The sequence below is a fragment of the Lonchura striata genome, chromosome 1A (genome assembly GCF_050655825.1).
Source record: "Lonchura striata isolate lonStrDom1 chromosome 1A, ASM5065582v1, whole genome shotgun sequence".
NCBI lineage: Eukaryota > Metazoa > Chordata > Aves > Passeriformes > Estrildidae > Lonchura > Lonchura striata.
Window position 1 is genome coordinate 57967269 of NC_140741.1, and position 15787 is coordinate 57983055.

General features: G+C 36.1%; 1 protein-coding gene across 8 annotated transcripts in view; it reads right to left on the bottom strand.

Annotated features, from left to right (window-relative positions):
* Positions 1 to 15787, bottom strand: part of CDK17 (cyclin dependent kinase 17) — a 91336-nt gene that overhangs the window by 54544 nt on the left and 21005 nt on the right. For 4 of the 8 annotated variants that reach the window (XM_085568230.1, XM_085568228.1, XM_021527956.4 and 1 more), the window contains exon 2: positions 1547 to 1695. In XM_085568230.1, the coding sequence (XP_085424356.1) occupies positions 1547 to 1664 (118 nt within the window). In that variant the 5' untranslated portion in view covers positions 1665 to 1695. Of the gene's footprint in view, positions 1 to 1546; positions 1696 to 11981; positions 12187 to 15787 lie in introns of those variants that run through there. The other 4 variants (XM_085568227.1, XM_085568231.1, XM_085568229.1 and 1 more) reach the window with 4 other exon arrangements.

Genomic DNA, 15787 nt, shown 5'->3' on the forward strand with positions numbered 1-15787 from the left:
GTTAGGGATTATTCTCAGATAAATATTACAAGCTGCAAATGGTTTTTTAGATGGTTTAAGATGTTATAAGCTTATGCTTATCTAAACAAGTTATCGTATTCTCTGTCCCTTGAGCTGACACCCAGCACATGGTCCAGTTTAAGGTAAAATCTTTTTATTCCTTCTGGATTCAGTTTCAATGAATCAATTCAGCAACCCAGTTCAGTACACTCTTTGATGCTGGTAATGATTTTTTCATGCTCATTTCTCAGCGTGAAAGTAACATTCTTTGCACTTATTTACATAATGAAATTAATCTTGCAGAAGTATATACAGGTCTGAAAAAATATGCATCAGTAACAAAGGCAATTACAAGTGAAATCATGTGGGACAACTCATATTATGTGGGATAAACTCAGTGTCTCAAAAAAGACTTAATAGGTATCAGTGCAAAAATATTGCAATTGTTGCTGTAAAGTAGACCTGTTATATCAACATATAAAAAGCTATAATAAAACTTGTCTCTCAAAATACTGGGCATGGCTCATATTAAAAACAGGACAATAGCAATGAATATACCAGGGATTAAAGGTAGAAATTAAAAACATTATTTATTTGTTTTGCCAAAAGTAAATTCTGCTTCCAAAATCTTGGTATGCAATATATCTTGAATAGAGTTTTAAAAATCTGCAGGGTAAATTTCATTGTCTCTACCTCTGCTCAAACTTCCTGGCCCTGTCAGTTTTCAATGGGAAAATTCAGAATTCTTTGTTGTTGTGAAGTGGGGCAAAAATAAAAATCAGATCTCTTGATAAACAAAAAACCTCTTAATATCAGCAAAGCAAAAAATAACACTAATCAGCATTGAAAATGAAATATGACTTAAATGCTGCAGCCCGGGAAACAGAACAAGCAACAAAACCTCTTCCAGTCATTATTACTGCAGATTGCATCCAAAAGCGGCATCATCACTAATGTGGACTTTACAGCAGCTGACACATTTATGGGATCAGCCAAAGACTTATGTAAAAATACAGAGACAAGCTGGTTATCCTGAATGTTTCTAGTCACCTTCATAATGGTGAAATACTTCTGAGAGACATGAAAAGATGACAGAATTTAGACTACCGCACTGCATCACCAGTGTAAGGTACACAGTTTTATATGGAATGCTTAAGCAATTAATCAGTCATATTACTAAATAATGATTTTGGTAACAGACTGAATTTGAAGCCATATGAAGCTGATGTGAGACCCACTAAATCCATACAATGGATTGCAATATACTGCAAGAGCATCTGTAAGTCTTGCTGCACACGATATAAAAGGATAAATTTAGGTAGCTTTTGATAAACAGCTGTATAACAGTTCAATACCAAAGCAAACCAAACCAGTATGTAGTAACATATCAACCTGTTGAAAGAACTAGGGTAGAGGAATATAAGAAAAAAAATGTTAGAGAGAAAATCCCTGCAACTGTGAAAATTGAAATAAACCCCAGCAATGCTCACTTGAATAAGGCCTGACAAAATTCTTACATTTTCTAAAAAGTAAAAGATATGCTTACCGTTATCTTTGCTGCTGTTTTCTTCAATTGTCATTTGTTCTGCTAGCTCAGACAGTGATTCATCGATGGTCTGGCTTCCTCGCAAGGTTAAGGAAAGTCTTCTCTTAAATTTTTTCATTCTACTAATATTGAGTCTGGCTTAAGGAAGCCTGAAAACAAAAATAAATAACAGAAAGTGAGACAAAATTAGCTAATCAGAAAATAAAATTTAACTGACTGACATAAAAATGCAGGAAGGCTTACAGAAAACTTGGGCAATATGCAAGTTATACATACTTAAAACAATATCCTTAAAGCAAGATTACTCTACTGGACTGAATAAGAATGTTTTGAGAGGTTGATGCCCATATACTTTTGCAATTTGTATTTCTATTTGGAAAAAAAAAGTACCTTTGGGTTTGTTTGGGTTTTTTTTTAGAAAAACAGCTAACTTCATCACCAATGTTACAAATGTCCAAAACAAAGGAAACAGTCATCTGAAAACTAGCTGAGTGTGTGCTCTGTGGCCTCCTTCACTTATCCCACTAAGCAGAAGGAGACTGTAACCTTTTCTCTTTTTCAGCCCAATTTTTTATAATGAAAACTTACCAAACTCCTCTATATTTTACCCTTTTCACAAATGGAAGAAGGGGACAACACTGAAAGTCTTAAACACAAAAACAGTTCTCCAACACCATCCCTCCTAGGGAAACAGGACAACCAGGATCTGGTAACAATGGCTAGAATGCAGGTATCTCTTAGGAGTCAAGCAGTAGGATGGAACTGAGAACAAAGTAGAAGTCACTTTGTCCCTGGAATGTTGTAAACAAATAAACCATAACAACAAAGGTCAATAAACATGCTGCCACAAGTCTGAGCTGGTAAGTGAACTTTGTGGTGTGCCATATGTGTGCCCTTGCATAACAAGAGGCACAGCTCTGTCTTTCCTTACTCCATATGGACAGTTCACCCTTGACGTTATCTGCTCATAGACTCCAAGAATCACATAAGCAATGTTCAACACAAGTACAGCATAGTGAAGTCTGAAACGCTCATATATTTTCCCCCCCGTGAGCTTCTTTGCCTTTCAAAATTCTTAATTCACACACATCAAATTTTCCTCAATGTTCTCATTTAAACAGAGAAATGCAACAAGTAGTATGCCAAAGATCCACATTTAATGGCAAACTGTGAATACAATTACTTTTATACTGACAGCGTCCCTTTATACACATTTCAACGAACTTAAGCTTTTTTAAGCTGCTTCATAATAAAAATGAGAACAAATTGGTAGAACAAATCTGTAAGTGGCTGTTGGTGGTAGCAGAATGCATATATAGGCTAAACTTTCAAAAGATTAGATTGTTTAGGACAGCAAGTAACACATTAGGGGTGGATAAAAGAAGACCTTTGGGATATGAGTTCCAAAGTTTGAGACAAACAGTAAAATCACTGGCAAAGCAACAGCTGCATTCAAGGGGAAAGAGGTCGAGTACAAAACAGGGTAACTAACATCTTAGACAATCACAGCTACTATAAAGCAGAATCAGTCTGGCACTAGGTAGAGATACACAGGAAGTAAAAAGTATGGCTGTAGATACAGTTAAGCCAGCAGTTTCTAAACTTTAATGCATTGCTGTATGTGCAATAAAGCCACACCTTAGTATGAATAATTTTACTCTCTCTAAGTCAAAAGCAGGATATTTTTATTGTTAAGAAACTGCATTCAGATAAAAATCCAAAGGGAACATTTGCTTTTCCTGTTCAGGATCAGGTTACAAAGATCTTACTTGAAACTGTTTTATTTCTGCATTCAAACATTTTCAAAAGAAACTGCCCATGTTTTTGCAAAAAGGCCAATTTTGTAAAAAAATTTGGAAGGACACATCATTTATGTGTAGTTTTACTCAATTCTCCCATGATGTTTTTTGAAACCTGCATCTTCCTATATGTATTATTCTCATAAAAGGATACATGCAATTTTTAGCTATGTAATGCCCTAAAGCTCCCTGACAGCACAACAATTTCTTTCCAATTTTCCACTTGGGTAGTAACTGAAAAAACAGGTGCCTTTAAAGGGAAACAGGCTGTTCTTGGCTTTTGATCCTGCAAGTACGTGAGCCTACACAATTTCTTTAATCTAAATGAAGGTCTACTGCTGAAGTATATTACATATAAATTAACAGATATATGGATTACAAAGTCCAGGAAACATTCTAAATCTCAAGCTAATAAAAAAGTCCCAAAGTATTTTGTTAACTATAATTACAACATTTCTCCTGTTATGGCAGTTTCATGGAATAGTGAAGTACCATTTTAACATTCGGAATTAATTCATGGCTTGATTTTCAAATAAGTTAACAGTAAAAAGGAATGAGGAGTGGGAATCCACATATGACAGAATGTTTTCTTCTACTGAAATATACGTCAGCTTTTTAAAGGAAAAGATGCTCACCGATATGAAACCAAATTTTTCTCCCTTAAGATACCAGAATTCTTGCTAGTTCAGAGTTGTAAAGAAGGAAAAAAAGGGAAGAATTGACTAGTATCTAGTGCTTAGAAACGTCCTCTTTTCTACTTCCTTATTCTCATGGCCAAAGTTGCAGAAACTGCTCAATCTTGGAAGTTGAAGACATCAGTGAACAGAGCTTTGGAAATATGATCTATACAATTCAAAACTAACACTGGTTCTCCAATATGACAGCACTTGCACAGAAGTGTCCAAACTGTCTGATATTCATTTTCACCAGTTATTAGCAGATGCATCCTTTTTATCTCCCTTTAAAAGTAAATCTAGTTTAAATCCAAAATGGAGTTACTTGATTAGAATAATTACTTTAGTAGGAGCAATTGCTTAGTAAAAGCAATGTTTCCCCAAATTCTTAATGTCTGTGAAAAGAATACAGTTATTTCTATATTTAGTTTTAGAACAGAGCCCACAGGCTTGACTATTCTATTCTGTAAATTTCTCTAGTCTGAATAAGTCATACCCAAATGAAGTATTTCAGATGTCGCAGTAGATAGATGCATACACTTGAATGCAACTAATGCAAATTCTAGTCTTCTGCAGACAGAATGAGGACAAGCAATCTGATATGACATTATCTGATACAACCTACAAAAGCTGGCAGAGACATATTTATTCAATCCTTATACTGATACAAAATAAAGGAAGCAATACTGTATTAAAGGTACTGCTGCTTCTTACAATCTGCAGTCTAACCCTGAAAACTGTTCTTTTTGTCTTTAAAAGTGACGTATGTTAATCTTTGAAAACAATGCTAAAATTTACCTTTTCTATTTTCCAACATTCACTGTCAGTAACTCAGTTCTTAAACCCCTATCTTGAACCCAACATCTTTTAAAAGTGATCTTTATAATACAGTTCTGAAAACAACTCCATCTTTTAAAATGATCCAGGTAGGATTAGATTCAAACAGGTGTGTTTTGGTTCACTTTCCTCTGATTCATACCAATCCTTCCCATGATGCCTGAAGGCCAGCACTTCCCATTTAGCACATATATATGTTCACAATATCCAGGCTGTACTGCAGACAGACATGAAAACACTTTGATTCCAAAGCAGTAACTCAGCTAGATTCTGCACTCATACAGTTACCAAAATTCGGTGCTCTTACATTGCCAATGGCTAACATTTCAAAAGCCCTTCCACTTCCTTCAATTTCCCAGACTCATAGTTTCTTGGAAGTTAAAAAAGTAAGGCATTAAGATCTTCATACACAATTACTATGTGTGCTTAATCCTTGTAAATGTAAACAAATTCAGTTAAGAATTTCAAAACCAATAAAGCAATTTAACACCTTAAATTTTAGTCAGTTTATTTCACAAGGGTGACAAATACCAAAAGCTCACTAAGATTTTGCTGATTCAAAGCCCTCTGAAGTCAAAGGGAACCTGTCCTTCAACTTCATTTAGCTTTGGATCAGTCTAAGTGCTGACTCTTCTGTTTCCCTTAAGTTATATTGCATCAAGGTCCATCTACACAGAGATTAAGCATTTAAAAATTACTTTTCCACTTAGATAGACAGTGAAGTTGCAGCCAGACTGTTTTTACAGGCTGCTTTACAGGGCAGAGAGTATTTTCAAAACCTCTAAAGGCAGTTCTTGTTCTGGAAAACTCACCTGTAAGAAGTGGGAGGAAATGAGAGGATCAGAAACCCTAACACTATGAGCAACAGCATGGATGTATCACAGCTGTTAAAGATGGGCTAGGAAACTATAGCCCAGGCACAAGACATCAAATAAAACACTACATATGAACTCCTTGTGTCAGAAAGGCAGGCCTGAAAAACTCAAGAGTGCTGCAAACAGTATTAATTACAAACAGAAATAGGAAACACCTGTCAAGGACATTGCCCCCTTATTCTAAAAATAAAACCAGCTTTCCACTATATTAAACTGTTCTCAATCTACTTGAACTTAAAAAATAAACATAACCATTGATATCAGTATGTTGTACATCAAATATAGATCAAACTATTAATTACACTAATGAGAAATATGGATAATTTATCCAAGATAATGAACAACCAGTTTGAGCACTCATAAAATTGACATATAGTACAGATGTGCCTCCTTACAATCACAATTCTACTTACAAGAATAGATTACAAACATGGAATTTTAGTCCTTGCATCTATTTTTTGTATTTGCCTCAACTCACATTTATTCACATCAATGAAAAAAATTTTATATTGCGTTTTTCCACACTTGGCCTTTGGAAGCAACACAAGACTGGTCAACTAGACTCTCTTGTCAGGAACACAGCTGCTAAAAAATTACTTGCTTTATGCTGCATTGGGTCAAAGAACTGACATTGTACAGATATAAGCGACACCTAACAAACAAGGCCTTTATTACTGATGAAAGAAAACTGTGAAGTTAAATACCTTAGCTTAGTTTCACTTCCCCAGTGCAAAAAGGGCAAAAGGACCCTCACAACGTTTTCCTTTACAAACAATATTCAATATGGAACTAAACTTTCCCAGTAAAGCCTTTTTTATGTACTTACAAAATCACAGCCAAACAATTACTCAAAATTGGAGGTACAAAGGTATTTACAAAGGTTAACTTCTTATCTGAGCATAGTCTTACTAGTTAATATAGGCAAATAGGCTCCTCTCTAAGTGAATGAGAGCATCTATATTCAGCTCCTGATCTAGATCATCAACCACTCCAAAGACAGGAAATATATGGAAATTGCCCTGTCCTAATTTAATTTTGAATATGAATACTTTTTCTTATCTTCATGCCCCTCCCCCCAATTCCTTTACCTTTAAAGAATAATGAAGGACACAAATTAGTACAAGGGGTTTGTAGTTGTTTTTTTTTTAATTAATCTTTTACGTAAAAATATATCTATTGAACATTACTACAGGCATATTTAACTATTCTACTGGTACTGACTTTAAAACACTGAAAACCACCAAATTTGTCCAGAAGATCAAATTTTGCAGTCCTTCTTTCATATCCTATGCTTATCTTCTTTTTCTGGACTCAAGAAGCTTTACTTAGGTAACCACAGCAAGTTTACATTCTTTAAAATGTAGACATGTATTTGCTCCCACCTAGATTCAAGCAGTATCAAACAGCAAAATCAACAGAGATGTTCTATTTGATAGATCTCCCTGGATTAGATATGTTGTACTGATTAATAATTCCATGTTAATTATCAAAGGCTCTGTCCTCTCAACTGCCAAGTGAAAAAACACAGTATGAGTCTGGTTAAATTGGCTGACATTTAAGCCAAGAAAACAAATGAGCTGACTGGCAAAGCTTCTACACTTGCTGTCAGACTCATAAACTGAAAGTCTCTTTTCTATTGAAGGGGAAGGCAAATACTGAAAGGTTACATGGATGTGACATAAATACTACCAGACAGTCACAGAACTTCAGATCTTGAAAGATGTAATGAGTACTGGAAACCAAAGGCAATGTCTGTAATTTTTAAAGCTTTGATTAATAATCATAAAGCCTTAATAAAGCAGTCAGGAAAAAGTATTTTTTTAAAAGAGCTGTGCACGCAAAGCTTGATGCTCCCTAGTACTCAAATTATTTTAGCAATAGATTGACAACATTGCACTATCACTTCTGATACAATCTTCCTCAGTTTTGCAAAAAAGCAAGTCTTTGGAAGAACATTGAGGAGAAAATTCCTTCTAGGTTCAAGAAGACAATGTTTGTTCTAAGACAGAAAAGCATCTGCAATCTTTTGTGAGCCTGAGCAATTGTGTCAATAAAAGGCACAGTTTTCAAGGCTGCTTTGTTTTTTTTCCATCACAGTCCAGGCATCAAATCAAACAATCTCACACCAAAGAACCTTCTCCCAAACTCCAGTAGCTCTCAGGCCAGAATCACCAGTCCTCTAGGCACCTGAACTCCCACACCAGAGCCTTCAACATTTGCTTCTTACTGTGCTGACAAAAAAGTTTTATTTACAGCCCAAGACCTAAGGCAATGAAAAAGCTTTCAACTAATTTCAAGGTTCTTGAATCAAGCGCTAAGGGACAAAGACATCAGAGCAATATAGATTGAGATTAAAACTAAAGACACACCTGTTTGGATGGAACAAAGAAAAAGGCTACAAGTTTCTAAGCAAGACAAAAAACCAGTTTGGCCTTTTTCTCTTAGAACAGAAATTAACTGCACTGAGGAAAGTGTTGAGGAAACCTTATGATGGAAATTAACCACCAGGTGAGAACTCATCCCAGGAAAAAAAATTTGTAATTGTTAAGACTGCACACAAAATGAAGACTGTTATAAAAAATTAGTTTTCTAGCTCACAATTTTTCTTCCAAATGCCAGCTATTTTATTACTTGTTGAACCTCTATACACATTCTGTATAGTGTGAACACAAAAAAAAAGCTGCATCAAGCAACCCAGAGAGTCTGACAGTAAAGCCAATCAGGCAAATGTAAAACCAAACCCTTCCAAGCACCATGGTACAGAACACATTGTACAGTATCCATTACATATATGCATATTTTTCTAACAGATAACAGGCCACACAGAAGATCTGATGCACTGAAGGCATTACACAGAGACACAAAACAAGATATCAAGGAAAAAAAACAGCATGATAAAACAGACACTTTTGAGACATTTGATGCCTAAGATTTATCAGTCTCTTTTGTACTCTGTTCTTCTAGAGATTTCTGATTATAATAATACTGCCCTAATGATAATAATACTGCCATGGTATAACTACTTGTCCTGAAATAACAGAGAAATAGAAAAAACTTTGCCACAACTAAGAAAGCAATTATTGACAGAAACAGCAGTCTAAACCAGTTTCTTATAGTCAGGCTGATTAAGTTTAACAGCTCCATTGAGACATTTCAAAGGATCAGTAAACAGAACTTATTCTTGAAATAAATAATCTCCGAACAAAAAATTGTTTGAATACATGAACATTTTTTACCCAAACTTATAAACTTCTCTGATTCTGTATTTTTTAAAAGCTTATGAATTATTGTCTTTTCTTCCCTTCTCCAATCCTGTCATTGGTACAACTTCAGAGATTCGTCAGTAACAGAAAATCTCTGAACAGTAAGTCAATTACAGTATTTTCCCTGCTGTATTAATTTTTACATAGCAGTCAAGATTGTCCCAGCATGGCACCAATTTGTTCTGTTACAGCATTCAGACAAATGTCTGTCTGAAGTGTTCATGCTGCCATTTAATGGTCAACTGAATATGCACACATGGATCATTTCAGTATTCACTGCCAAGGATACTAAACACATAAGACACTATTCCTTAATGCAATTGATTACTTAGCTGACAACCTGGGAAAGAAAGAAGAATTTTAACATATGTTTTGTCAAGCAGCTTTGCAAATAGCTGTGTTGGCAACAAGGTGGTGGCAGTATGCCCTGTTAGGCAGAAAGGAAAGCATGAGTCTCCTTAAGCCAGTTTAGTACCTCCACAGAAGCAGAGTACTGATCATTTGTGCACATCAAATCGGAGGCAAGACTGTCCTTACAGAGAGCACTATGATAGAACTGTTGTGTACCAGAAAACTAATCTGAAAAAGTGAAGTTTTACCGAAAGCCTATTTAGCTTAGCTAACAAAACCTGGGATCTGAAATATCTGGGAACAAAATAAAGGACAGCAGCAAATGCTGTGAAGGGAAGATGACAAGGGAATAGGATGACAAATGGATAGGAAATAAAGTAAAGCAGAAGTGCATTCTTCCACTGCAACAAGTTCTGGCCACTATGATTCCCACCACAGTAACTACATGCAGACTCTTCTGTTTTACTCCCACACCAACATCCTGCTACCAAATTAAGTCTCAACAGGTGACAGCCTCACAACAGGTATTTTTCAGGGTTCAAGAAGCCAGGGAAAAGAAAATAAAGGTATGACTTAATTGAAACATACAAAAGAAGGCAACTGCCATACATCAAGCTGTCAGAATCGTCACTCTTGGTTCCAGAACAAGAATTCTACATGAAGACTAACAGATACTAAGATTAAATATCTCTGGGTATCATTTGATGTTCCTTTTCTTCGCCTGAGCAGATCATTTTTCCCTGCATGTCTTTTACACACAATTTTAGATATTCCTCTTCCTCCCAGTAACTGAGGTAGTCCAGAAAAAGGTTCCCAGATTCTGAGACTAATCAGAACAATGAAATTACCACTACGTAATCTGGGCGACTCCGGTTAATCAGTTTGAGAGGCCACTCCCCTTCCAGACTGAGCAAACAGAGTAGCACATCAAAGAACGCTTGCTCAAACTTCACATTACCTCCTTTTAGTATAAACAATTCTCTGCCTGAAGGGATCCAAGCAAGTTTTCTGGACCTTGAACAGAGACCAGAGGAAGATTAAGAAACAACAACAAAAGGTTATATAGAACTGAGTCAGTGACAATGCTTCCATCTTGACTCAGCAGAGGAGACAAACAGCAACCACTAAAAAAGAAAACTGTGTATCTGCAAGTAAATGTCAGACCAGTAAGACAGCATTAGTATATAGGAAACCTTGGAAAATAACAAGTATTAATGTCAGTCAATAACATTAAAACAGAAAGGAATAATTAGAAAACACAACCTGAAGGACATGTAGTCTTCAAATTTATTTTTAATAGAATTATAAAAAGGTAAAGTAACTGCAACTAATGCCAGGCAAGCAACACTGATACCATAAAAAAAAAGCAGAAATTCTGTAGGATCCTCCTGCAAGCTACATTTTAAAGACAGATGGATATTCTACTGCAAAATTTCTGTCAAGGAACAGTCAAAGAATCAAACAGGATGTACAGAATACTGTTTCCAAATATATACTTGCACTGGGCAGACACATTTGCCCTCTTTTGTTTCTCAGGAAGAAGAAGAAAGAAGAGAAATTTTATATTCATCTTGAAAATAATTTCTTCCAAACTATAAACACTATCATTCTTCTGCTGTTAGAGCCTAATGCTTACACAGTCTCAACCTGGCAAGGACAAACAGCGAGCCAAACCCTTGCACAGCAAGCTACTTTCCATTCTATGTGTTGTGTTACAGAGGCTGACACTGCTATTACTGTCAATGATCTGGATAAAGCTTCCAAACTCAAAGATTTGTCTCACCAACAGAAAATGTTTTATGAAAAGACAAATTTAAATTTTTGCCTCTACATAGACTCAAATTCCCTACAGAATCTTACTTCAGCATCATATAATTTTATACTTTAATAAAGATCAGTACTGAAAATAAATTTTTCACTTGGAGAAGTACTGGAGCAGTTTTGCTGTAAAATTCCATGGGAGGAAAAAAGAACCCTGTTATTATAATGTCACTAAGATGACATAAGTCTCACATTAGTCCAGTTGAGCGAGAATCACCAAATGGCCTGGGTTGGAAGAGACCCTCAAGGTCACCAGTCTAACATCCCTGCAATAAACAGAGACATTTTCAACTAGACACGCTGCTCAGAGCCCTGACCAACCTGACTGTGCATTTCCAGGGATGGAGCATCTACCACCTCCCAGGCAAACTGCTCCAGTGTTTTAACCACTCTCAGCATAAAAAATTTATTCCTTTTATCTACTCTGAATCTACTTTCTTTTAATTTAAAACCAGTATCTGTTGTCCTGTCACAACAGGCTCAAGGACAATTTGGACCACTACCATTCTACAATAAGAGAGATGGCCAATTTCTTCCTCCCTCTCCTACTACATTCCTTCAGCAATTTTGTTCCCATAATGCTTTTTTCTTTCTGGAATCTACGTGCTGGGAAGAAGAGACATAAGGACAATCAATACACACTACAGCAGCACAAACATTCAAAATTAATAAGCCAAGTTTAAGAGCAACATATGTTACCTTAGTAATTTATTTTTGTTTTTAAATCTACTAAGTTCTTTGTTCCTTAGTTTCCTTTGGACCACCCTTGTTGGTTTTTCCCCCCTGTAGTCAACCCTTAAATATATAGTACTTACCCTCAATATACAAAATCCAACTGATGCCATCTGTCATCTCATCGAGTAAAAGATGTTTTGACTGATATAACAGAAGGCCTGTTGCTTTAAAAGTTTGGGATATGCTACTCTTTCACCAGGCTACTGTTACTATGTCCAGTACTTGAGCTGATCTTGAATTACACAGTTCAACAGCCTGGGAAAACAGTATCCTTTGGCCAAAATATCCTTTAAAATAATATTACATGCATTCTAGGGGAAGCTTGTATTTGCGTTACCGCTCAGGTATGCTGCCTTTCAACATACCAAAGCATGCTGAAGAGTAACCAGAAATCTTCCCACTGTAGTTTATTTCCTTTTGGTAATTAGGATCCATAAGCCTAAAATTAAACAGTCCAAGAAGCTTCTAGTTTTCTCTTGTAGTACTTGTAATTCAGACTTATAGCTTTATTTTCTTTAAAATTAGTCTACATTACTGTTTAATAAAAGGGAACCCAAGAGAAGACCGTCAAAAGAACCAGCCATCCGTCTTGTTAGTAAAGCATAAAATAATCTGGTACTACCATACTGAAATTTAAGTTGTGCATCTTGAATACAGTTTCAGCACAACACCTGGTAACCACATCTATCTTTGAAGTAAATAAAGCAAGCTATGTATTTTTATTAAGAAAAATTAACTACAGTTGCTCTTAAAGAAGGTTTCTTAACTAAAAACCACCAAACCTTTAAGATTCTACTTATGCAATTATTACACTCTTACATTCTGATGAAAACTTAAGAATAAAAATCTGCCAGACTGTTGCCATGAAGAGAGTTTAAATTTTTTATCTCCCTGGACTCTTTTGGATACGCTTTTGTATCAAGACTTGAGAATGGAACTTCTCATCAGCTGAATTGTAAACCAGAATGGCAGAGACTTCCATTTGTAGAGGCCCTACGACTGTTCACTGAAGTAAACTATAGGTTTGCTTCACAGAGAAACAAGATATACATGCATAATTAGGAAATTTCATGCTTGTATTTAGTAACAGTAAACAAACCTTGCTAGTTACAAAGAAATAGTGGTTTTAAGGAAGGCTGGGTCCTAGCAACCATGCAACAGAGAAATAAAAAACTGAATGTTCTGTCTACTGAACTGCACATGCTTCCTCCCATTGAACTGTTGACATGCACTCTCCTTTCTGCCATTTCTGATTTTAATCATATGAAATAAACCATTGGATTGCAGTACAACCAATATGTCAACTAACGGTATACTATGTATTCATACAACACACAAACTCAACTTTTTCTTTTCAACGTGGTTCATGTTACACAGGTACTATCTCTAACAATAATCCTCCAAGCATTACCATTTCTTGCATCAGAATGATTAATTGGAACAAGCCATATCCTTTCACCAAATTTACTGGAATTGAGCACAAATCTGAGGTTCTATTTCTAGATCTTTTTACTTTAAATGTATTGAATTTAGAAATTTCACTTAAAAAATACTACAGTCAGATATCAGTTGTCTGGATTAATCTCATGGACTCTTTAAAAAAACATTATTATTATTATTGTAATTTCAAACAACTGGGACAATCTCATTCTAAATTTATTGGGTTATTTGTATCTTTTATTCCACACCACTGCTGAAACTTGAAACGTTTCTCCAAGGTCCATCTCTGAACACAGTATAACCCTAGCACAGGTTACAAGGAACACTCCTTGAAGGGATTTTTACCAGGCAATTTAAATAAGCTTTAGATATAATCTGGGGGGGGGTGGGTCCTAGCTCTTCAAAATGATTCTTGTTGTCTCTACAGCTCAGATTCTTCTTTCACTATGACACTATGTTTTTTTTAGAGCAGCCATGAGGGGATGGATTAGGGGGTGTGAGTGAATGAGACACTCAATGAGTCTTGTCAATATGCACTTGCAGCCCAGAAAGCCAACTGCACCCTGAGATGTATCGAAAGCAGCACAGCAAGCAAGGCAAGGCAAGGGATTCTCTCCCTCTGCTCTGCTCTGCTGAGACCTCATCTGGAGTGCTGCATCCAGTTATGAGGCCTCTACCACAAGGAAGATGTGGACCTATTGGAACAAGTCCAGTGGAGGGTCGCCGGATGACAGAGGGCTGAAAATGACCAGAGGGCTGGAACACCTCTCTTACACGGAAAGGCTGAGAGAAGACAAGGCTCTGGAGACGCCTTTTATCACCTCCCCGTACATATAAGTGACCTACAAAAGAGTGACTTTTAACAGTGGCATGCATCGATAGGACAAGGGAGAATGGCCTTATAGCTGAAGGAGGGTAGATTTAGATTAAATAGTCCAAAGAAATTCTTTAAGGGTGATGAGGCAGTGGAACTGTTTGTCCAGAGAACTTCTGGACCACCTCCGTAAGGGTTCAAGGCCAGGTGAGATGGGGCCTTGAGTAATCTGGTCTAGTAGAAGGTGTTCCTGCCCATGGCAGATGGGCTTGAGCTAGATGATTCTCAAGGTCCCTTCCAACCCAAACCATTCTATGATCCTACAGAATCAAGAGAGCTTTGGATCTTCACAACTTAGCTATCTCTACTGTTGGAAGTAGGGTCCAAAATGAAGCTATTTATCATTAATAAAGATAAAATAGACACAAATTGTTATGTGGTTCTGAAGTATTTCCCTTCTGAATTCATTAGCTTTATTAAGAAACGAGCAGTAGGAGAAACTTGATGATGGCAGCACATGTGGCAGGCATGAAGTTCCTCTTGCCTGATGAATTGCAGTAGAAGCATAATCGCCTTTGCTTGACACAAAAAATACAAAACATACTCAAATTAATGAAAGTGAAGATGGTTCCCAAGAAACAAGTCCAGAATTGCTAAATTAAACAGGGCTCTCTCTAAAAAAAAAAATTAATTTCCAGAGAAATAGCAAGCAAATATATATATAATCTTGGTATACTATTACTGAAACCAACTAAAGAAACTGAACAAAATCTCAAACAGAAATCTTTGAAGGTGCCAAGCGACCAAGTAAACATAAAAGAACTGCACAGATTATAATGTTCTTAACACAATCCTAACTTCATTGTGACGTCCACTTTAACAGCTCAACCTGTACCTTGCAGTCCACATTATAATTTATATAAAAGCTACTTCAATTGTCTCTTCATCTTATCAATCTTCAATTCCATTATAACATATAAGCTACCTAAGAGAAATTATGTCCTATCACTATACAGTCTTAGGGAAAAGAAAGAAAGAATCCCCTATTTTCATTGTTAGTATCATACCAATATTTAAATATTTGCTAAAAAAGACTGTGAAGCAGTACATATGAATTTGTTCTTGTTAGGAAAGTTACTCTGGAATCTACAATTTAAAAAACTGTAATAAAACGAGCTCTAAAGCTAAACATACATTGATGCTTCCATGATAAAGCAACTATAGCACTGGAGAATGAAATTTGAGCAAGGAACTGCAATGGGCAATGAATGACAGACAGATGTAAACTGAAATAACAAGCAAGGAGAAAGTGAAGTAGAGAGAAGACTCACAAGGTATTGAAAACCAGCGAGAAAGAACTAGAGTAAGCTGTATGCAACAAGTTCTCTCATCAATAAAGATGGAAAATGACAGAGATTTGACCTACATTTCAACACAGCAAACTGGGTGCTAGGCTGCTTAATTACTAGATCAAAAGCCCACATATTCACATGATGCATAACACTAGAGTTTTCCAGCTTTTCTGTATGAATTTGTTCAAAACACTCTAAGTGTAACTCTGTTTCAAATCTACACTGAACAGAGAACAAATCTATGCCACCACAGCCACCACAAAGCTGAAAAGCAGCATTG